A 23,138-nucleotide genomic window follows, 5' to 3' on the forward strand; every position below is an offset into this window, starting at 1 on the left:
ACATTTAATCTTGCTGAAAAGCTTCCATTGTGGCCAACAGTACAGCTCTCATTAAAGCACGTATGACATTTGCAGCAATGGAAGAGCGACCTTCATGAAAAAGAATAGGGTATAATACCAATGAATAGAGGGTGACCGTGTAGTCAATCAAATGTACAAGCCATTACAACTCAGTGGTGCTAAGCGGGTGAATACTTTATTACACATTCATGCTGTCTTTCACTCTCTACACTGACTTTCTCATTTCCTTACAGGACAGTGTGCTATGTGCTTTTTGGGAAATAGCTACGTTTAGGACTGGGTCAGCGCCTCTGGTTGCTGTGTCATGGTACCATCTGTTGTAGACTAAAGGTGTTTTGAATGGGTCTGGGAACACAAAAGGAACTTACTTTGCACTAATGGCCCATCATTGACCCTGACATTTTTCTTTTGCAGTGTGCCAATGTGTCAAAGGAGGCAAGATTGTTTTCTGACACAAATGGTCTTTTTGTTGTTGAAAATAAACTGTCATGGTTACCATACTGTTACCACTGATCAAAGGCACATGGCTTGATCAAATATCCTGAGGGGTGGCGAACTTTAAAAGCCATGCCACAGCTTCTCTAATCACACACCAGCTCTATGTAATTTACCTCTACCTCCACGATCACTGCCAGCGCCATGGCATTAATTCGCACAGATCTCTTGTCAACTTATGCTGTGTGAACCAGTGCTGTAACCCATTTACTTCAATAATGATTCATATTCATTTAGGCAAATCATATGCATTTATGTACAGTTTAGTATTCATGTTTTAAAACTGTGAAGTCCTAATATTAACCCCTTAATTATGTATGGATTTGATTGTCAATTCTATTTTTCTTCAATCACTTGAGTTTCTTTCCTTGTCCGTGTTCATGTCAGGTCTCTGAAAATCTTTCAGTACAAAAATCATTCATCAACTTTGATGCTCAGAGAAAAAAACCCATCCCCATTCAAATCTTTTTTGTGTTTCTGTGTTTGAAGCAACATGAAAGCCTGAGGAATCCTGTTAATAAAATAATGCGGACCATTTTTTTCTATCAAGCTTCCAAACATTGCGACTCCAGTGGCTTGTGGGAAAAAGCAGAGGTCTGAGCCATGTGAAATTCCAGTTCCCATCAGTATAATCTTTGCGGCCTAAGAAATAGGAGATGTTAAGTCTTTGGCGCTGTGGTGCAGATCATGTATCAAGAATACCAGATCCAGTTTCCCAGGTGTCAGGGCGCCTTGTGAAGTGGGGTGACTATCACATTTCCAGGTCAGGATGATCAAAGTGCTGGGTACACTTCGTACAATTTCCATCCAGCCAAAATATTTAATAAGGTATTCAGAAATGCATTTTCCTGGCAAACAATAATGCGGAGCAATGTTTGGCCATGTCAAGCAGTAATTTGAGGGAAGACTTGGAAGGCAACACATCCATTTTCAATGTTTACCCTAAAAAGAGGAATGACTCCCACTTTACTCACACAAAGAAAATGTCTAAATGCTAGTCTGAGCTGAAATGTGTGGTAATCTAACCACAGAGGTCTTACTCCGCAGCAGCGGCAGCAGCATACTGTCACACTTTTCTCTGCATTGTATCGCTGTTTTTCCCGGGGCTCCTCACATCTGAAAAGCTGGGTGTGATGGATGGCATGGTGTCACTGGGCTTAAAATAAAAGTGGACATCTGAAGGGTAAAAATGGTCTATTTTGGGAAGGGCATTTTCATTTGCGCCACCAGAGGTGATCATGGTAAAGGAAAAGCTTTTTTCCAGGTCTATTTTAATTCTGCTGGGGTAAAGGGGTGTGTTTAAAATACTGTATCATGATGCTTTTGTTTGACACTTGCCATTACTCAGAGGATAGATGGAGGGAATACAATCGATTGCCACCTAACTGCAAAGTGTAAATACAGCCACTACATTTACACTAAATTTCATTAAAGCTCCTTTACTAAGGGTCTTGCTCTGATGATAATTTCCTCATTGTCTCAAGAGCCCGGTAAGCTCACCAGCAGTGTTTCTACCAAAGCTGTTCAAAGGCTGGCCCAGCCATGCTATCCCTGTCATTACCATAGACAGCCCCCCATCATGATCTCTGGTGCAGAGGGTTCATTACACAGAATTAGATGTCACACAGATCAGAGCGTGTGTGATGCCACACACTGTTCTCCTCCTCAGTTATCTTTGTAAAGCACCGTTGCGAGGTGGATCGATAGCCAAGGTTTGGAGCTTCATTAGCTCAGTATGACTCCATCTCCATCAAGACACCTCTGGCATGCTACGCTAGTGTTGCAAGATGTATTTTACTCCCCTATATCGAAGGGCCTGCTGTTTTACACAAATACTCACATACAAACAGACCTTCACACATGAGGAGAGCACAAGAATTAGTGTCAGTCTCGAGCTCGATACACAGGAGAAAGAGAGGACAAGTGAATAATGAATAATAAGTGAATTATGGTGCCACAAAGTGCCTTGAGTTGGTAAAAAAAAAAAAATACAAGGATGCAAAGAGCTCTTTTTTATTTCCCTCTTGAGGAGTTACAAAGGAAAATGAGCGTGGAAAGCTACAGATCCACTGGGATTTTCACGGTGCTAATGATGCTTTGTTTGCATCGGAATGGCCAGTTGGTTTCATTTAGAAACAAGTTCAATTAAGCCAACAGAAGAGATAACAAATGGACTTCAGAGGGAAAAAATTAAAATAAAAAAAAATACAGCATGACTCAGCATTCCCGGCACTTTCAGCAATGTTTGATCTGACTGCAAGGCAATCCAAGCACACTGATAACATCTGCCTCTTCTTCTTTCTCTAACATTAAGAATCATGTTCTGCTGAACCTTATCAGACATCTAGGAATTCATCCACTTCTTCTGGAGGAGCTGGAAGGAGGCCAACTGTACTGGAAACCAAGGGAGGCTGTGCTTTTAAAGGCCACTTGGAGATGAGGAAAGGGGGTATCATGTCAGCCCGGCTCTCCAGGGCAACATAAATGTGCCACAAACGCTGGATTTAACAACTGGGCAGAGACATTACTTACTAACTGCTACAGTATTTATTTCTCAAAATTTTCTCTGGTTTAAATATTACTCAATATCCAAACTAGCAAATATTTTTCCCTGATGTTGCGGAGGTCTCTTGTGGTACGTATGAAATATAGAGATGCAACCAGAAGGTCATGGCAATAACCAAACATACCTGGCCAAGGTTATCCTAATGAGCGTGGATAAAACAAGACATTAGAGCCAACCGCAGAACACTTCAGGGGAGTGTGTGTCACACTACCAGCCCGCAATTTGTACGGCCATCAGAGAACATAATTACATTAACCTCAGTTCCCTCCACTGCATAGAAGTAATGGAGAAAACTACTTTGCTTAGGAAAAAAAAGAGGGAGGAAAAATGTTATTTAACCCCAACGTGAGTTTAAAATGTTGCTGGCATCACAACACTTAAAGAATTGGTGTGATTTTCGTGGTATCTCACTAACAGTAATTTGAGCTCAGCTTTAGGGTCTACTCAAATAGCTGGCTTTTGCTCTCCTGTTAAGCTCCGCAGTTTCAAAAATGTGTTGGCCAGGGTAAGAGGCCAGCCTGAGAGGGAGAGGGAATGCCAAGGAATGTACTTAAGATCTAAAACAGACAAGATTTAAAGCCAAGAGCATTTAAATGCCAATACTAATCCACAAAATAATTCAGTGCATAGCACAAACTGACTCTCCCTTACAGATACCATATGTTACCTCTGTAAAAAGATGAAAAAAAAGAAAGAAAAAAGAAGAAAAAAATCATTCAAGCACAGTAGAGATGCTTTCTTCTCCTAAAACTATGCTATTCTGGTAATGAAAAAAGGGGGCACAAAAAAGCACTGTGGTTCTCTCTTTCTCTCTCTCACACACACACACACACACACACACACACACACAAACACTTTCATGCTCTGGAGCGAGTTTAACTTTCACTTTGGTTCCCACTGTTGTTTCGCCTCCATCACTGGGAGCTTAGGCAAGAACAAACTGTTTGGTTTGCAGGGAGTTAAAACTTGCTAATGCATACACTCTCAAGTGTCCTTGTCTGCCACACTGCACTTAATTAGCATTTTAGTGCGAGTGGTTCTCTCTCCTTCAGTACCTCTGAAGGGGAAACATCACTCTGACACACACATACACGCGCAATCACACACACACACAGACACACACACACACAAATATTTCTGGAGTCAAGTTTGAGCTCCTGCAGTTCCTACACTACTTCAGTACAGGATGGGGGAATGGAAGAGGAGTTGGTGGGGGTTGATGGAAAATGGAATAAAAGTCTGTAAAACACACCTATGTGGAAACAGATGTTGAGACTTCAGACTTGTCTCTGCAGAATTGGCTTGAAAGGACATATTAATATATGGGTCAGATGTATAAAGCAGGGGTTCAGTGTTGGGGTGTCTACACTGCAGAGGGGTCTCTGGTTTCAATGGCGTGGTAACCACAGAGGTTGTGCAAAGACAGAAACCAAATCTGTGCAGACGGCTGTTGCGCAGAAGTGAACACTTCCAAATGTGCCACTCTGTGGATGTAAATGAATTAGCGCACTTAACTTAAACACCGAGATGAAGAACTGACGAGACAATCTTTCACTGTTCACAGTTGCTCCGGTGAGGGCTAGCGCACCAGGTTGGAAAATTGCAGGTAATTGCTGAAGCCATTGAATCAAATTTGGTTTTGGTTGAAAGACTAAAATAACAAATCTCTGATTGCTGAAAAGACAAGGGCAGGGTGCTTGGAGGCCCTATTGCTTAGACTTAATTTGATACATATTTCTCCCCCTTCAAATGTCTGAGGTACTGGCAAGAGACGGAGAAAAGGGAGTGTGTGGGGGGGGTGAGACCCCCACTCTCCCTCCAAATACTATCCATCTGCCATATTACATTTAACCAGCATGAGAAGCAAAGGGAGCGCCCTGCACAATATTGTGTGAAGGCTGTCAAACTCAATGCAGGAGCTTGGTACCCACTGTTTAGAGTTGAGGACATGAGGCTGCTTAAATTCAGTCTAATAATAACTTCTGACTGTGTGCGCTCAGCACCAGCAAAACAGGAGAGCACATGGCAAAAAGAGAACTCTTAATTATTCATGCCTGTTTAAAAAATCATCTAATTGCAACTGTAATATGATGGCCCCGGATGAAAACACAAACAGCTATCAACAGCTTTTTGCCTAATCGCCAAATTAGAATTTGAAATGAGTAGAGAGAGTTGTAGAATACTGCAGCAGCTCTCCAAAGTGCAATCCACAATATTTTTTTTTGCTGAACAAGGGTGAGAACCTGCTACTGCAGATTGACAATAAGCAATTTTAACACTGACAAGATATTTAATAATTATCTATATAAAAAAAAAAATCTAGATCCTAATAACTGTGTTAGGTGTTAATGCAATCAAATGGATTTCCCTATCTAATTTTGTCCCTGCTAACACCATTTCAGCATGATGAAACAGTATTGCCTTCATACTCAGTTCTTAGTGTCTTTGGACTTCACTGGTACAAAATAGGGCTAATCCTCAATATTGGTGTTGGTACACCACTAAAATCAAGTTCAGAAAAATCAATTGCCTCGAGGCAAGAAGTGTGAACTTTTATAACCTTAGCCCGATTTCCTTGAAACTGGAGGTCCTAAATCAAATCAAGCAATCCCAATGCACTGTGGCACCGTGCAAATAAATGACAAAGCTATATGAAATGCCTAATCATAAGAAATGCAATCAAGCGCAGGAAACGTTACAGTTAATTTATTTATCTCTGTGTTTTTATCTTTCCAGCGCCGTGGTAACACTAGGAGTCAACTCTGATTGTCTTTGTTTTCCTCAGACCAAGGGAGGAGAAATATTGAGTGCACACAGATGATGTAAACACACACAGAGGAAGAGCACAGAGCAAAAAAGAAAAAGGAAAAAAAAAAAAAAAAACAGACTGAGAGACGCAACGGTGCACTGAATCAGAAAGTTTACCAGTCATGTCGATGCACGCATAATCTCTCTCCACAGGATCTTCATTAAAATAAAAGATTCTGTTGTTGACGCATTTTTTTGTTGTTGTTTAAGAGGAGGGGTTCGTCTCTGTTGAAACTCAAATTGCTTTTTAAACAATTCACCGGTGAGTGGGGAGGCACTTTCCTACCTGCACACAGCTAATCACAGCTGATGGAAATACCGCAGCAGGACTTCAAATCTTAGTGATCAAAGAAAAAAAGGCAGAGGCAAAGAGACACTGAGGCAGCTTTAAACTTTTTAAAGCAAATTTAAGATAATGCCAGTGGAAAAAAAAACATTCAGCGTCTCCGTGCTCATATTCTCTCCATGAGATATTGTCCATTGTGCTCAGAAAAACACAGGACTCTTTTCTTCCTCTAAGCACTGAAATATCAGTAGTGCACTGAGAGCTTTGCCCACTGGGGGACAACCAGAAAATATGAGTCTCTCTCTCGCAGCAACAAACAAAAATAAATAAATAAATAAATAAATAAAAACATGACAATTCATTTTGCTGGAAGGTGTCAGGGAAGTCTGCCAAAAACACAGGTAAAAGGGTGCATTTTAAGTGTTGAATTAAAACTGATCAAAAACATGGTGACCCTCTTACCTTTCATAAATGTGACAAACCTTGTAAACACTGGCAGCGCGGGGCAAAGGGGCACTACTCTTGTCAGTATTACATTTCTGTGGGACAAAATTAGGTCAGCCAGGTCTACTTGAAGTCAGCGGGCCAACAATTTGGTCACTGCTCACACTGTTTGCGATCACACTTTTATCGGAATAGTAAAACAGTCTCTTATCTGCATCAAGTATCTTAGGAAAAAAGTGCAGAGAAGACCAGTCACTTTCCTGTGTGATTTATTATGACAAGGGCCTCAGGAGAGCCATTCCTTGGCTTCCATATCTACACGCATTTTTTTTTTTTAGAAAATTTCATCGTGCTTGAGATTCCTAAGTGGAGTATCCCAAATGAAACACATGGGGTGTGGAGTTCTTCATAGGCCGTCCAAATGTGTGAAAAATCCCAAAATGAGACGATCCTCTGTGCACACAGAGCACGCCTGCCGCTGCTCGACGATTGGACGACTCCTCTTCAAAGAGTTTATGAAATCGATGGATAAAGAAATATTAAGAGAAACTTTAAAATTTCATATCCAATGTGTCACTCTATGGTTGAAGAGTATCCATTACTTAATATACGCCCACACCTCTCAGAGCTTACCCGCAACATGAAAAATTACCACTTAAGGAAAAAATAAACGTATAAAGCTGGTCTGAGGAGCAGGAGGTGGAAGGTTGCCTCCTAATTGCTGGAGGGAAGAGAAACCATGTTAGAGTAAACAAAGTCTGATCGATGGTGGGGATTATATCAGAAAGAGCCTCTGGCCTTTGGCCAAGACGAGCAAACACACTGGTCTCTGTCTCCGCTACAGTTGTAAAAAATAGCCAAGCCAAAAGCTGGTAAGTTAAAAGCATTATATTTCACAGAGGGGGGAGCAGATAGAGCATACTACAATGCCAGATATGACATGTAGCCAACTATATCACTTCTTGGCTATTTGTATCAGACAGAAATGCCAGTAGATAAGAGAGCAGTGTTGTGAGTTTGATGGAAGGCTGTTCCGGCTGGGGGCTTAGCTTTAGGTCAGGCTATACTCCCACAGCGCAGTGAGTAGAGCGCTACAGTACTGTGTGTGTGAAACCTCTCCATCACCACACGCACAAGTTCAATGCGCTGTTAGCTGGTCACGGCCGGGGAGAAATGTATTCTGTATATTCCCGGCTTCAGTGTGGCAATTGCAATTCACATAAGCCACTTAAGGAAATCTGCAGAGGGAGAGAAAAAGGTATAAAACTGAGAAAGGCTTACGAGTTATTGGAGCCTTTTAAACAGGAGGGCTTCTCATCCGACAGGTTTTCCTTTTTTCAGTCTTGTAAATGAGTTCACTCTATTGCCTTTTAATCCCTGTAAAGGTATTAAAACTGAAAATAACATAATTCATTACCTCTATCTGAAATATATAAAACGTATACGGTGACGACTGAGATGTAATACTTGCAAAAGTGCTTTGGTGTCAGTCGCAGGGATTTCATAATAATGAGTGGGTATGTGCAAAATGTAAGCTATTCTGTCTGGGATGTCATGCAACACAAGTGTAGTTGCACAAAAAGAATACTAATAACTTTTGAATCCATTTACTGACTCACTTGAACTTATGATATATATTAATGGCCTACGTGTGACTTTTGCTGCATCCAACAGGAGCCCGTTCTGCTAAATTTCAGCATCATATTCTTGTTGATAAGCAGGTGATGACTTGGAGAAAGGCCTGATTATATTTGTTAATCCCCAAAGAAATTAAGGGAGATTGATGAAAGCGTGCATATACTCCACACAAAGCCTTGGGAGTCTCTAAAAGCTGTTACCATGGTGGTATCCCATTAGAATAACAAACATTTCCCCTGGATGTTTAACATCGCTTCCCAGTGAGCACAGCCCTCCCTGAGCCTCCTCTCTCCCTCTCCCTCTCCCTCTCCCTCTCAAGCACCTGCCTTCACATTTTCCACTTCTAAAATTCCACCAGCCGCCTGGAAAAAAAAAGAGGGGTGAAATATGAAATGCAGTTACGAGAAAACTTGAGTGCCAAAAAAAGGACTTTTCTTCAAACCCGTAATAACTTTCCATGGGAATAGGGAGAAACTTAAAAAGAATAACACTTCCCCTTGATTTTCTACTCCTACCACTTTTTTAAGCAGGCAGTGAATTTCCTGGAGTGATAAGGGCTTAGCCAATGTAATCCTCAGAGGGCCCTTCTCTGGCATGCCAGGAATAAAGAAACCTTTCCCTCTGAAAAAAAAAAAAAAAAAAAAAAAAGGGAGAGGCAACAGTAGGTTCGAGAACAAGGGGGAGAGGCAGTCGGCCTGGCATCTCCCACACAAGCTGGGGAATGCAAATTAGCATGTGTGGAAAGAGCAGCCGGACTTGTCTCAGCTGGAGATCAACAGAGGAATATTGATATGACAATGCAAGAGGCTTCCCTGGCTCAGACGGCACAGGCCACCAAGGCTGCTCTAATTGGCCTTATGCGGAAAGGGGGGGCACCTATAAATGTTTCACACAGTTCACACAGATTGATTCATTATCAGTTTGCTCGACAGGCTGGGTGGGTCTCGTAAAAAGTGTACCGTCTTGAACTGGTACCATGTAAGTCACTCTTACCGCGGTGGGACTGAATATATCATTCCGACCTTTCACTTTAGATATTGAAATGAGAGCCAGAAACACGACTTGCCACACCGCAGGACTAGGTGATGGAAGTCGCATTTCAAATGCAAGAGTAGAGGGGATATTGCAATGATAGGTGACAGTGCAAGGGATAACATTAATAATTTACGAACATCTCCTCAGTCAGGATATGCCAAGCTATGATGTGCTGTCATTTTCACACCAGAAGTCAAAGCTGGCTAGCTAGTTTGAGCTATAAATATTCTCTTAATTGAAGAGGTATGTGCAAAATACAAGATATTCTGTCTGGGATGTCTTGCAACACAAGCGTAACTCCCGTAAAACAAACCCTAATAACTTCTGAATCCATTTACTCACTCACTTAAACCAGTGATTTATATTAATGGCCGATTAATGGCTTAGCTATCGTTTGTTATCATGAAACAGGCTTAAACGTAATCTATGATGATGGTTTGCTATCGGGATAATAAGGTTATACAATCAAACGCTCTTCTGTCTTTGATTTCTTCCACTTTTTTCCTAATATATTTACTTAGGGAGTTTTTCCCTCCATGCAATGAAAGGTTTAAGGTTGATGTTGCCAGGCAGCAAAGGTTGTGTAGGATAGGTAGGCTTGCAACGTCCTGTTTGAACTCGTAAATGTGGGAGTTTTGTTTTGTTATGTATCCTTGTGTTCATGTTTCATCACTCTGTTCTATAATTGCTTGTTGATTAGCTAGATCTATGTGGGTTCATGCTTTGTATGAATAAATGAAGCTTACCTTGTCTTCTAACATTTATGCTGACTTTTTGGCTCTGTTATAACTGAGCACAAATTATTCAATATCCAGCATCTAATCTTTTCATTAAAAAGAACTGCAGGCTTTGCAGACATGCAGGGTTGCTGAAGATCACTGGCAGCCATTTAAGAGCCGTGAGAAAGGCAGTTGAGCATCTCAGCTTCTCTCTGGGTGGTTGGTTACATGTGGTTGACACATTTGCATCTTCAAAGATGCGCACAGCCAAACTCAACATGTGTGAGAATGTCTGGGCGGCATGTGGAAAACCCCAGTCCTTCCTCTGAAGAGGTTTCCTCCCCCCCCCCGGCCTCGTCCCCTCTCCCCCACACGCACCATACAATGTCTTGAGGTCCTTTATCTGTCAGGGGTTTCAATTGAGAGTCAGTCCAATACTAAGTTGTAAACAAGCTGCTCGGGCTGCATGCACACAAATCGGTTGCTATACTCTGCAGTGTCTGTGCTGCATCAAACCAAAAAAAGCCACTGCAGGAAACTACAAATCAGCAACCATTACAAACCAACAGATATGACAGGAACAGTGCTGCACATTATTTGAGCTCCAAGACTCATTCACTCAGTGTCTCTTCCAATGAGCGTGAACAATGCAAGCAGAGTGTGCATTGTGCTGCCGAGCAGGAGAGTGTTCTCTGAATTGAGGGTAAATTACAAAAGAGGCCTGTGCAAATTAGACATGATGGCTTCATAATATGTCTGAAGTGTCAGCTTCTCCAGAAACCGATCCCCAGGCTATACTCATGGATCAGCGCTTTGAACTTCCAATTATTCTTGCCAAACCGCTGCAATCACCGTGCTGTAAAACAATCATTCTAGCATTACTGAACACACCGGATCAATGGTGACTCAATCGCTGGCAACGACAGGGTTACATTACCAGCTTAAAGCATACTTCCCTATCATAATACAGTAAATCTATATCTGCAAGGGAAGGCACATATCCGTTTTGGCATGAGACGTAACACTTGCATGTTGTTGCTTTTTTTTTTTTTTTTTTTTTTTAATTCAACCCATTGAATGAGGTCCTTAAAGAAGATTAATATCCCTAAAGTGTTTGTAGTGGTTCTAATCCTGAGAGACCATTTGTTATGGAAGAAGGAAGAGGACTGGAGGGAAACAGCTGTATTTCAAGAGGAACCATCCAGGGCGTCTTTCCCTCCTGATATTCATTTGATGAGAGAATATATTCAAGGGCTGTGATAGCTCCATGAGATTACAGCACAAAAAGGACTCATAAACAGAGACACAAATCCTGAGCAATGTCTGGCATGTGTGCAACTGCTGAGCAATTTCATATTACAATATGACCTCTTACTCATGCATAATTTTGCTCGCAAAGAAATAAATTACCTTTGCAATTTGGGACACCTCCAAGGGTGTTGCCGGGTGCTGTTTGCCGACAACACGTTGAGTGATTGTGAATGTGGACGACTAAAAGAAAAACTAAACCCAGGCGGGTGACCGGGGTCGAACACCTCAATTGAACCGGAAAAAGTGACCGCAACGATCGCATAGAATGAGACTCGGCGCAGAGGACTGGCTCAGGCCAAGAATAAAATGTAGCCCAAGGGAGAAAACAGATAGATAGAAAAGAGACATCTCCGCTGGAACTCGTGCTGTAAACACGAGTCCTGAGCTAAGAATTATTTACTCACCAGGCTAAACATTAAAGTGTCTTCTCATTTTTAATTAAGCCCTGTTTATATTTCCAAATGACGTGTGAGTAATCTACACAGGACCTCTAGTTGAGATGCATCAATATTGTCTCCTCAACTGCCGTTTGCTACATAATTAATACACACACTGACATGACATGGATATGATATGACAAGAGTATCAGAGGCACAGAGTTGGAAAAAGAGCTGAGTGAATGCATTTTTCATGAACTGCAGTGTTCCCCAGCCAAAGTTCTAGACATGATGTTTCAGATTCAGAGACAGAGGGGCATGGAGGGCTAGAGAGGCAAATATGTGGCTGTATGAAAACAAACTGGGATTTCATATGCAATTCACATAGCACTGATGCTGATAGATCCAAATTTCAGATCACACATCCAAAGGTTGACTTTGATCGGCCCTGCGTCTCCCTGCGGGTTATCGGAATGGGCCTCCTGTTCAGAAACTGTAAATGTGATACAACATCCTCTTACCCTTTATTTCCAGTGATCACTGATGTCTCAACATCTGACAGGCTACGGCATTACAGCAGCACTTAATACTTCATAAAAGTGTAAATTGATATTCGTACCGTTTTCCTTTTCCGCCGCCATATCGCCTCGGATTGGCAAAGCTATAAATAGCCTAGATTCCTGGTTCTGTGGATGAAACCACACAGGTGTAGAGAAGAATTCATTTCGCAGTGTATTTGGACAGGGCTGCTATGTGCTGCCACTGGGAGGGGGCCTTAGAGGGGCCATTCCTCCTCATTCAGAGCCATTACCACCCCACTGTCACTGTCAGTCTGTCCCCTCACCCATCACAGAGCCCAGAGCAGCCCCACAGCCTGTCTGAAACCTTACAACTAAATCACATTCTGCGCACAAACGGCTGGGTCGTGCTGCATCTACTGTATCTAATCTAATCTGTCCATCTCCTGTGTCCCTACACATGCACATGCACAAACACACTCTGAAACACTTGGAGAAAGCAGGCCAGCGTCTCTCCAAAAGACCCTAAATCATGTACATTTCCGCCATGTGTGGTGAAACAAGGGCCGGTAATGCAAATCAGAAATCAGGATTTGCTCCATAATTGAGGCGTTATCAGCTCATTAAGAAACAGGGAGGCATTTCTGAAATGAGCATGTAATATTCCCATTACACAGCCGAAGAAGAGAGCACTTAGAACATATCAACACAAGTCCTTGGGAGAGAGGGAAGCAGCTGTGATTGATAAGGTTACTATCTTGTCAGCTTAAAAAAAAAAAAAAAAAAAAAACACCTCGGGGAAACAGCAATTTACCAGAAAGAACACAGCAAATGTTCTCAGGTGCCCCCGATAGCCACTTGCCTGCCCCACAGTGCAATATTTTCCAATACAAAATGGCACATCTTATTAAAATTTTGACAGATTTATTATTATAGTTGTTTAACTCCCCTTAACCTCTTTATAATCAAATCATGTTAGGGGTTCAAGGAGACTCTCCCCCAGTGAATTACAATCATTTTTGCTTGATTTAAATTCCCCCCGCATGGTAGGGTCCAGAGACCCCATGCAGTCACATATCCTGTTTACTTGCCAGCCAGCCCATCCAGCAGCATTCAGAAGTCAAGTGTAGAGGGGAATATAAAAAAATAACACAAATCAAGCCACTTTAAGCACTTCAGAGGAATGAATTCTGTGTATAAAATGCAGAATAGAAAAAGCTCTACTTCTCACAGCAATTATATTGTGTCAAAGGAAAATGATAGGCTACAAAGTCCCTATCCCACCCTCCTCTTGTCCACTGGAACAGCCAAGACTGTGTGGAACACATTGTACTGGTAACACTAATAGATCTGACTAGCGGGATGCAAATTTGTCACCATCAAAGTCACTGGACAAAGCCACATTAATACCACAGTCTCTGCGTGACAGGCTGGGAGGGAGATGGGTTGCCATATTGTGTTTCATGTACTGTAATTGCTGCAGCTCAAAGTGCTCAGAGGTGAAATCGTACCATACAGTATGACAATGAATGATCAAGCATGTCATTGGGCCTGCAGGGGAAGGACTGTCATTAGCTACAGGACATTGATGATTGAGGAGCACTTCTTTTTATGGAGGAGCTGCTGTAGAGGAAAAACAACTGAACGCCTTCAGTAAAATCAATACAGTTTGAGCTGGCGGAATGCAAATGGCGACTATTCCGGCTGCATGACATGGGATGATGCACCATTACTTATTCTGGCTCCATTCAATGTCATCATTAGCCTCTACAGTGTCAAATCCGCTCAATAAAGGGCATTATTTCCAAAAGGATAAGCGCTGCATTAATCCTTTTATGCTGCTTTCAGCAGGATAGACTCTCCCATAGCTAATATTAATGTGCGAGGTGTCAAGAGTGAGATGGCTAATCCTGATAACTCAGGATGTACATTCAACTTTACAGATGGCTATCTGCCCTGGACCAGCAATCCTAATAGGTGCAAGAACAGGATGTGCTTTTAAAGCTGCACTTCCCGAACGTTGTCTTCAAAGAAAACGATAATTTTCAACGGGGCTTCCTGAACTGAAAAGATAAGCCGGAGAACGGGGGAGGACAAAATAAAAATGATGCTCGCCTCAGAGAGGAAAAATAGCTTCCTGATATAGTCCTAGCTCCCTCTTTAAAGCTGACACCTAGAACATACAGTTTATCAATTATACATGAAGCCAGAATCCATCTTCTGTTGGCAGCTTGTTTGGATCCAGCCCTAGCCCTCTGAGTGGCGAAATGTCTTTGGGAGCCCCCATCCCTCCTGTCGCCTTTTTCACTAGCAGCCTGTCCTTAAATCAATCCCTTTTTAGGCCTGAATTTATTTTTCCTGTAACAAATCTGTCTTGGCAAATGATGTCACATAAGCGGGGAGAATGACAGCCTGATGTCTATGCGGGGAACATCAACCTTGCTCCAGCAGCCTCCTCCCAAGGTGAGTAATCATGCTGAGGAGCGGTGCAGTGTGTGGATGCCAGCCAGAGTCCAAACAAACCCAGAGTCTGTTGCTCAAGATAAACAAACCAATTAGGGGGAAGGCATGTTATTCCTCAGTTGGTGGGATATTTGCTAGATGGAAAATAATCAATGCATTCTTATTTCCACGGGGTGAAGTCTGAAAGTCCTGAGCAGAATAAAATCTAGGCAGAAAGAGGGAATAAAATTATTCATTAGAAAAAATAAATAATGGGACTAAACTGGCTACTAGTCATGTAATTAATCCATGCAGCCTCAGTGGAGAGAGGAGAACACAGAGGGGAAGATTCATCATAGCTTTTCGCCCCTCGCTCCCAGGGATACATGCCCTTCTTGTGTGGATGAGTCAGCTTACATCTTCTGACAATTGTGAGCCAAGGGCTTTGTCAAATGGAACCACAGTTATTGTTTTGATTGGTCCCCCCTTGTTATGTTGGGAGCGCAAAATGCTTTCAAATGTGATTGCGCCACAGCATCTGAGACTGAGGCACGCACATATATAACATCAAAAAGGAGATGTCTGCTTTTTATTTACCGAGGACAATCATTTGGCACTTTGGCGCTCTCCCTGGCCTTTTCCCCACATTGGAACACACAGCCCTATCAGTAATTGCAGGGAGCGGCCCCGTTGGCCTGCCACAGCATTAGACGACTGGGCTCACAGTGCATGACATTCAAGCTGGCCAATAACGATGGACATGCTAATCAAAGTGGCTGTGGCGTCCACCAGGGCCCATTGCAGTACAACTGGAGGACTTTGCTGGGCTGGGCTACATGTGCAGCTGCTCTGGCTGCATCACCACTCTGCCCCTCAGGGGCCGGGCACCAGGCTAACCACTGGCACAAGTGTTTTGATGCTGGAGAAAAAAATGGCGGTGGCTAACAATGCCACACATGAAAAATAAATCACAGCCAGCTTGTTAGCATCATGGCTGAGAGAGAAAAGAGAGAGAGAGACAGAGAAAGAGAGAGAGCGAGAGAGAGGGAGAGAGAGAGAGAGAAAGGGGAAAAAAGGAACTGGGTTAAGAGATTTAATGTGCTGCTGAAAATCTGACACTTGCCAGAGGTCCAAATGTTCCACCAGAGCAGTGGCAGTCCTGCCGGCTAAGTCTCTATAAAGCCTCCAAAGCTGCTTACAATATACACTTGAGAAACAATAGATAAGGTCAGCGTACTAGCCTACATCTGAGTGGGATTGATGTATGAAAAATAAATACTTCCCTACTGCATGTGCTAACCCCAGCCATGCTTGCTGAAACCCAGACAACAGTAGTCAGCTGATAAATTTTCACAATGTTTGTCAAAATGCTCTTTGATGAATAAATTATCAAATCATTACAAAATATGATATTATCCTCAGAAGTCATTAGTCTCTTTTAAAAGGGGAGAGGAAAAAAAATACTGGCAGTTTAGAATGGACCTCTGCCAAACTGGCAGGAGGAAGATATGCACTGGCTTATTACAGACCATAAACAAATTACGGCTACATAAAAGGGAAAAATGAAACCTTGCAGAAGGAAACAATTCTCAAAGAATGGTGTCCAGCATCTGCCTCGCAGAGACACGCATCTGTGGTGAGTCTTTGTCGACTGGCTTCAGGAACTGTCAGGCTGACCTGAGCGTTGCGGATGGTTTGCTGTGAAGAGTATTCCTGCAATATTTATTCAGTCCAAGCTTTATGCTCCAGCGTGATGATATAACAACGTCTGACACTTAACTCTACTCAATATCTTTGCCCAGGAGACACACTATCCTAAAGCGCCTGTGGTTCCATAATGTGAATCTTAATCAGATACTTACCCAATAGTCTCCCTGGTGCGAGTATCAACATATGGCCATCAGGCACATTTCATGGCCGCAAAGTGGCTATTTATTTTTTGTTCAACATTACTTGACAAATAATTACTCAGACTATTCAATTAAGCTATGGAACACGCACAAATGGAAACAACCTACCGGTGTAGGATTGCATATTATTCAATATTTTATAACTTAGTCACCAGAATAAAAGGCGCGCACCACGCTTTGATGCAGCAGGAGAAAGGGGACAAGGTGATGGAGAGAAGAAACATCATTAAGTCTGAACTATTTCATCCCCTTTATAGTGAAGCAGAGAAAAACAGACTGTTTCCAGTGGAGCAGATGCACACAGTAATACAGGGTGAAAGGACATGGTGTTTTCCCTGCTGAAAAAGAAAAACTGTTTTTACAAGGTAACGTGGGTGTATGAGGAGAAAGTCACTGCATGCTGGTAGAGTAATATGGACTAGAGGCTGGATGCCTGCCAGCGTCCAAAAAACTTGCCCCCCACTCCCCCAAAGGCAATTACTCAAGATACAATGGATTAAAGCAATTATTTCTTGTTGTTCACATTAGGAAGCTCAAACCAAAGACTCCCAAAATAAAGCCAACATAGCCCTGCCAACCTCAAGTGTTTACACATATACACACACACGTTTCTAACAAAAAAATTCACATAAAATACACAGACCGAAACCATCTGAAAATGGATGCTATTCAAAGTGATGGGAACGCTGCCATGGTGCTTTCCTCCATAACAACAAAAGGAGGTGAACTCTAACATCGTGCCCTATAAACATCCCCCTGCAATTTCAGATGTCTTTGCTTTTCCAAAGCTTACTGTGTTTATATTGCAGTTAATCATACAAATAAATGTAACAATCTGCCTGAGCAGAGAGCAGTAAAACCATGTCAGGAGTGAGGATAATTCCAGGCAACCTAAATAAATCCCGTGGATGAGGGAAAGCCACTGACTGGATTTCTGAACAACCAGTGTCATTTGGCCTCTCCACCCTCATTTACCATACTCCACCCATCCAGGCCTTAAGGGCTGTGGAGCTGATTTATCCTCCAGCAGGGCAGGGCCAGCCCATACGTCCCATTGGCACAGGACACCCCGCTGAGAGCCAATCACCAAGCCCGTACTCCTGACAGCTCATTACCACTCAATTAGGCAGGTGCACCTCCATGTACAGCCTTCTGACAAATACAGCCCTCCCAGATGCATGTTTAACATTCGAGAGAATTATATAGTGACAGCAAACACTAAACGCCTCACCCTTATCACTTGATTGCCTCAAGATTGAAATCCTATAATTGGCGCAGGCCAGCGGGGGGAAAAAAATAAATAAATAAGCCAATAAATACGATGCAGTCGGCTTGTAATTGAACAATTATGAATTCATATTCATAAGATGCTTGTTAGCAATTACAAAATGCCATCTGATTAGGCACAATTTGAAATGACATTGTTCCATGCAAAAGACACTGGGGTGTCAGCCTAATAAAGAGAAGACACATCATAGCAGTTGCTCGCCCACCAACATGACCTCCAGAGATAGGAGACATGCTGACACAGTGGCTTGGCTGGTGACGGACAGGACTTGGCACCCAACGTTCTTTGTCCCCTAAACCGCATCCTCAGAAACACACATACACATTGCACATGCACATACACACACGCAGGAAAATAATACTACCAAGGGTTGACTTTCAAATTTTAACACCAGTGGGCACAGACTGAACACATAACAAAACACAAGCAAGGCGAAAAAATGTTGATCCCTTGAGGACGGATTCTAATCAAGATGAAATGATTTACAAATCTATTTAATAAGGCTTGCCAGAAGTCAAACTTGGCATGTAAATGCGGTGGGGATTAAATTTCATCGGCAACCAAGACTGTAACTGATCGCCTGCAGACAAAGGGGGAGCCTGCCAGTTTTTCCCCCCTTTCTCTTCCCTCCCTCTCTCCACTGCCTGCATTTTGCCTCGTGATCCCTCCCTGGCTATGTGGAAGGACAGGGGCAGTGCAGAGTGGTGCAGTACAGGGTGGAGAGGAAAGAGAGAGAAGAGGCAGAAGACAGACAAAAAAAGGAGAGGGCAGAGAGAGCGAAGGAGGGGGAAGAGAGAGAGTGAAAGAGGAGTGCAGGAGCTAAAGAGGAGAGGAGAGGAGAGGAAAGGGAAGCAGAGAAAACAAGGAGAGAGTAAGAGAGCGGAAGAGAGAGGAAGCTCAAGGTCAGCGTGAGGACAGTGTGGTCCTGTGAGCTGGAGGGGACAGAGAGGCAGCTGCAGTCACCTCTGTGCTAATCAGCCCTTTGGCTGGCTGATGAGGTGTCAGTTAGTTGTGTGTGTGGAAAACCTCTCCCTTTGCTTTTTTGGCTGCAAATTGCAGGGGCTGGCGGGGCGGAGCAAGTGTGTGTGTGTGTGTTTGTGTGTGTGTGTGTGTGTGTGTGTGTGTGTGTGTGTGTGTACACACGCCACTCTGGGGTGTAGCAGGCTGACGTGCTGCTTGTGGTGCCAATATTGCGCTTTTTTTTTTTTTTTTTTTTTTTTTTTTGCTTTTGCCCTCCCCTTCGTCTCTCTTTCCTTGCATATTATGCTACAGTGACTGAAGCTGAACTCAGCTCTCCCTGCAGTGAGGGCAAGAATACAACTGCCAATTAATGCTATCTGCAATGTGCCAGTGCTAACAGTGTGAGGCATTGCTACTTCAAGTTGGTGCACTGTTTGAGAAAAGGTGCCGTTCCCCCTGGGCGTGGCTAAGCACTAGCGGGCTAACGTGGATTGTGCTATTGGCTTAGGGCGTAAATGAACAGCTTCCATAACTGTGAAAGGGTATGTGACCTAACAGCAGTGCAGCTAATCTCTCATTGGGTGAGTTCTCTGTATCAGGCGAGTTGGCAGAGGCGAGTGTCTCCTATATCCTTGGGTTATTTCTGACCATCTGCGCCCAGTCATTAATGGGCCTTTTCACAGTCAATTGTCTTGTACTCTTCTCCATTTCTATTAGCCTGCACTTGCTTCATGCATGACCAGGAGATGGACCAAAAAGCTCCCTTTCCTTGAATGAAAATGGCTTAAAGTTACGAGAGCCCATTTTATTAGCCTGGGCTAAGGAGAGCTGTAAAGCCATAGGTTAATTCAAAGTGGCATCATGGAGGATGCATCAAGCAGTGGAGATCAAATTACAGGGCAAAGCGCTCAGTGGCAAGAAAAACAAACCTGTGGTATGCTGCAGAATGTGTCCGTGCGCACAGTGTGTGTTTATTAGTGAGTGTATGTATGTGTGAAGGAGTGTGGAGAAAGGGGTGGGGGGGGGGGGGGGGGGGGGGGGGGGGGGGGGGGCAAAATAGAGAGAGCAAAAGGAGAGGGTGGGGGGTGTCCACTGAGGGCTGAGGGGGGATGGGTATGGAAAGATAGAGGGAGCAAAGGGAAGGTGGGGGGAGAAGAGGCTAACTGGGCCAGCACACACATCACCCCCACCAATTAGAGTCACTCATCTCCCCTTCACACAATACATCACCCTCCATTTCTGATGTTCACCCTGCTTGGGAAAAATAACTGTAAACATCACTGCAGCAGTGTTGGTATTCTACAAAAAAAAAAAGACATCCACTGCCTTCCATGCGTTTAGCCATCGCTTCTTCCCCCTCACGCCTTTGTTATTGGTCTTTGTGCAATGATTTGCCTAAGGACCCAGATTTCCTAGCAACAGCCTGCCACCAAACATTTGGCAGGAGTTCAACATTCTCTCTCTTTGTGAGAAATGGCAGTGCAGCCTCCCTGCTCTGCGTCTGCCACCAGCCCTGCTGCTGCTGCTGCTGCTGCTGGATGAGCCAGACTGGCTGCGAGAGCCCTCTAATAATTCTGTTTTCATCCAATCACACCACATAGTAGCAGGCACCTTGAGAGCCTCTGCCAAGAATCATCAATCACCTCTTTAACACACACGTGCACGCACACATACGCACACAGACACACGCACGCACGCACGGGCGCACGCATGCGCATGTGCAAACAAATACATGCAAACATACACGCAGACACATGCACACGGCTTGGTAATTTAATTTACAGATTAGAGTGTACAAGACTCTGTATACCACCGAAGAGTGGTTTAATGAAAATCAACAAAGCACATTAATACACAGCAGAGGGAGGGAGAGAGAGTGAGAGGGAGAGAGAGAGAGAGAGAGAGAGAGAGAGAGAGAGAGAGAGAGAGAGAGAGAGAGAGAGAGAGAGAGAGAATCTACAATCTGGCTGTAAATTGGGTAAATACATCTGAGTGCTCTCGACAAGGTTAATGGAGAGAGGAGGCCTTAGTGAACGCTGGTCTAGACACGCCACACAGTATTAAGTGGGAATAGCTGTGGCAGTGTATCTGGCTAAGTACTTTAGAAGTGCGAATGGGACTCTAATAAAGCGAATGATCCCCCTGTTTTGACAAAGAGGCCCAGGAGGGATGCTGAACACTGTGTTGAGATTCCAAGCACTGACAAACACCCAATTGTGGCCCTTCTATCCCCCAATCCCACGGAAGCTTTTCCCCTCGCATAAGACTGTCGGATGTGGGTAAAACCCAACTGCCAATTTGCAGAGGATGTGCCGTGTTTGCTAATGCGAAGCAGAGGCTAAAAATGAGACCACACAAACTCCAGAGGACGGACTGATCTGCTTTCTGGCACGACCACTGAGGGCTTTTTGCTGTTTGTTGCTGTGACCGGGCGGCTAATTATGAAACCTCCGTCATTGTATACTGTGCTATCCTCGAGTTAAGAGGGCTCATCAACAACAGGCCGAGCTGTGTGACTTGCACTTGGGTGTGGGACAATGCACCAAAGGGGGAAGATGATGGTTAGGCTATAATATTGATTTATGTTGATAATGACCTGCTTAAAGACATGGAATGCAGTGCAATTTCAGGGCTATCGTCTTGACTTGAGATCAGAGAAAAGGTTGATCCAGCAGAATTAAATGTAATCCCTAACAGTGAAACATGAGCAGAGTTGGCCATTCTACCCCAGAAGCAGTAAGTGAAGACATTACCTCAGTGGTGCAGCTCGAGTGTTTGGGTATGGGTGTCTGAGTGTGTGTGTATGTGTGCATCTGTCCTCCTCGGTCTCTGTGTGTGTTTTGTCTGTAAGGGGAAGATTTTCTGGAGAGGGGGTAAGGGGTATGAACTTGTATAATCAATTTTCACACTTTCACAGCACCTGTTGGCTTGTCTGCGTGTTAAAAGAAATGAATGAAAGCATTACATGTACAATAATTTCACACTGCGCCACGGTTTCGTACACAAGGACAAGGGGAAAATAGGGAGAATGGCGCTGCATTGTCTCAATAGGTAACATAGCTCATTTCACTCAACAAAGGATGAATGGATATATTGACAATGCAGAAGGCGCACTGAGGCATTTCCTGAATAAAGCCTCTTAACATTTTGTCCTCTTCTGGCAACAGAGTTGGGGAACAGTCATTTGAATGTAGAGGGTCTCACTTACCGCAATATAATAGACCTTGGCTTTCTCCACCAGCTCCCAGTTGCTGTCCAAGTCCAGGTGTTTTTCCTTTTTGTAGCAGTTTGCCGCTGCCAGGTTAGCAACAAGGGACCTGCCAAGACAGACCCCATAAATCTTCTGCCTCGCTTATCATCCATCTTAATTTTGTCTCAAAAACATCCCTAAAAACACTCAGGCCCCAGACTTTCCTTTGTTCTTTCATGATATAAAAAGGATGATAATGGTTTCTTAGAATGTCTGGACCAAGGTGAAATAAAGTCATCTAGCTCTTTCTGTTCTCTCTCTTTATTTATTTATTTTTTACATTAGTTATCTTGAACAGCAAAAAGGGGTGAGATTAGCACAGGCAGAGGGATTTTCAAGGCCAACACTGAGCCACGCTCAAATTATTCACATTATCATATCACCCCGAAAAGTGGTCCATTATTAACTAAGGTGGAAAAAACAACAGAAATGCATTACTAAATGAACACTTGACTCAAGTACAGGGACGGGAGGGAATGGGAGAGTGAAGCAGGTGGCATTATCTTAACATAGCTCATTAGCTAGTCCTTGTGTGCTGTCTCTTTATGAGCGGCCATCAAAATGAGTGCAACCATCATCGCTACTTAGGGGAAGCAGTTAGGCTACCATATGACAGGAGGGTGCTGGTACAGGAGGAGGTCCATTCTCACATGGCCCAGCTGAGAAAAGCTGTTCGCCATGGTTAGCATCAAGGAGAGAGCGGCGGCGGCGCGCTAGGCAGATCAGCGCCCGATGACGACGGCTGTGATGTGACAGCAGGATTGGGACTGTGGTTGACCTGAGTTCCAGTAATGGACTGGGAGGTCAGTGCAACCACGACGGGTAAAATGAGTGTCATTACTCAGTAAGTCCAATAGACACAAGCGCCGCACAGAGTTCCTCAAATAACAGCCAGATGTAATGATATAATGCAACATTTCAGAGTCATTCACAGCCACATTAAAGGAGCAAAATATTACAGGAGCAACTAGGGGACTTTTTTTTTTTTTCATACATTCAACCTTTGTTTAAGACTGTAAGAGATTATCCAACACGGAGCTAATGTGTAAACAGTGAGCTAAACGAGGAAG

At 43.5% G+C, this 23,138-nt stretch overlaps 1 protein-coding gene across 3 annotated transcripts in view; it reads right to left on the bottom strand.

Annotated features, from left to right (window-relative positions):
• The window catches only part of adkb (adenosine kinase b), an 88,082-nt gene that overhangs the window by 26,816 nt on the left and 38,128 nt on the right, over window positions 1-23,138 (bottom strand). For all 3 annotated transcript variants that reach the window (XM_030077057.1, XM_030077058.1, XM_030077059.1), the window contains exon 6: window positions 22,027-22,135. In XM_030077057.1, coding sequence (XP_029932917.1) covers window positions 22,027-22,135 — 109 coding nt within the window. The remainder of the gene's footprint in view (window positions 1-22,026; window positions 22,136-23,138) is intronic.

This window comes from Myripristis murdjan, chromosome 19, assembly GCF_902150065.1.
Source record: "Myripristis murdjan chromosome 19, fMyrMur1.1, whole genome shotgun sequence".
Classification (NCBI taxonomy): Eukaryota; Metazoa; Chordata; class Actinopteri; order Holocentriformes; family Holocentridae; genus Myripristis; species Myripristis murdjan.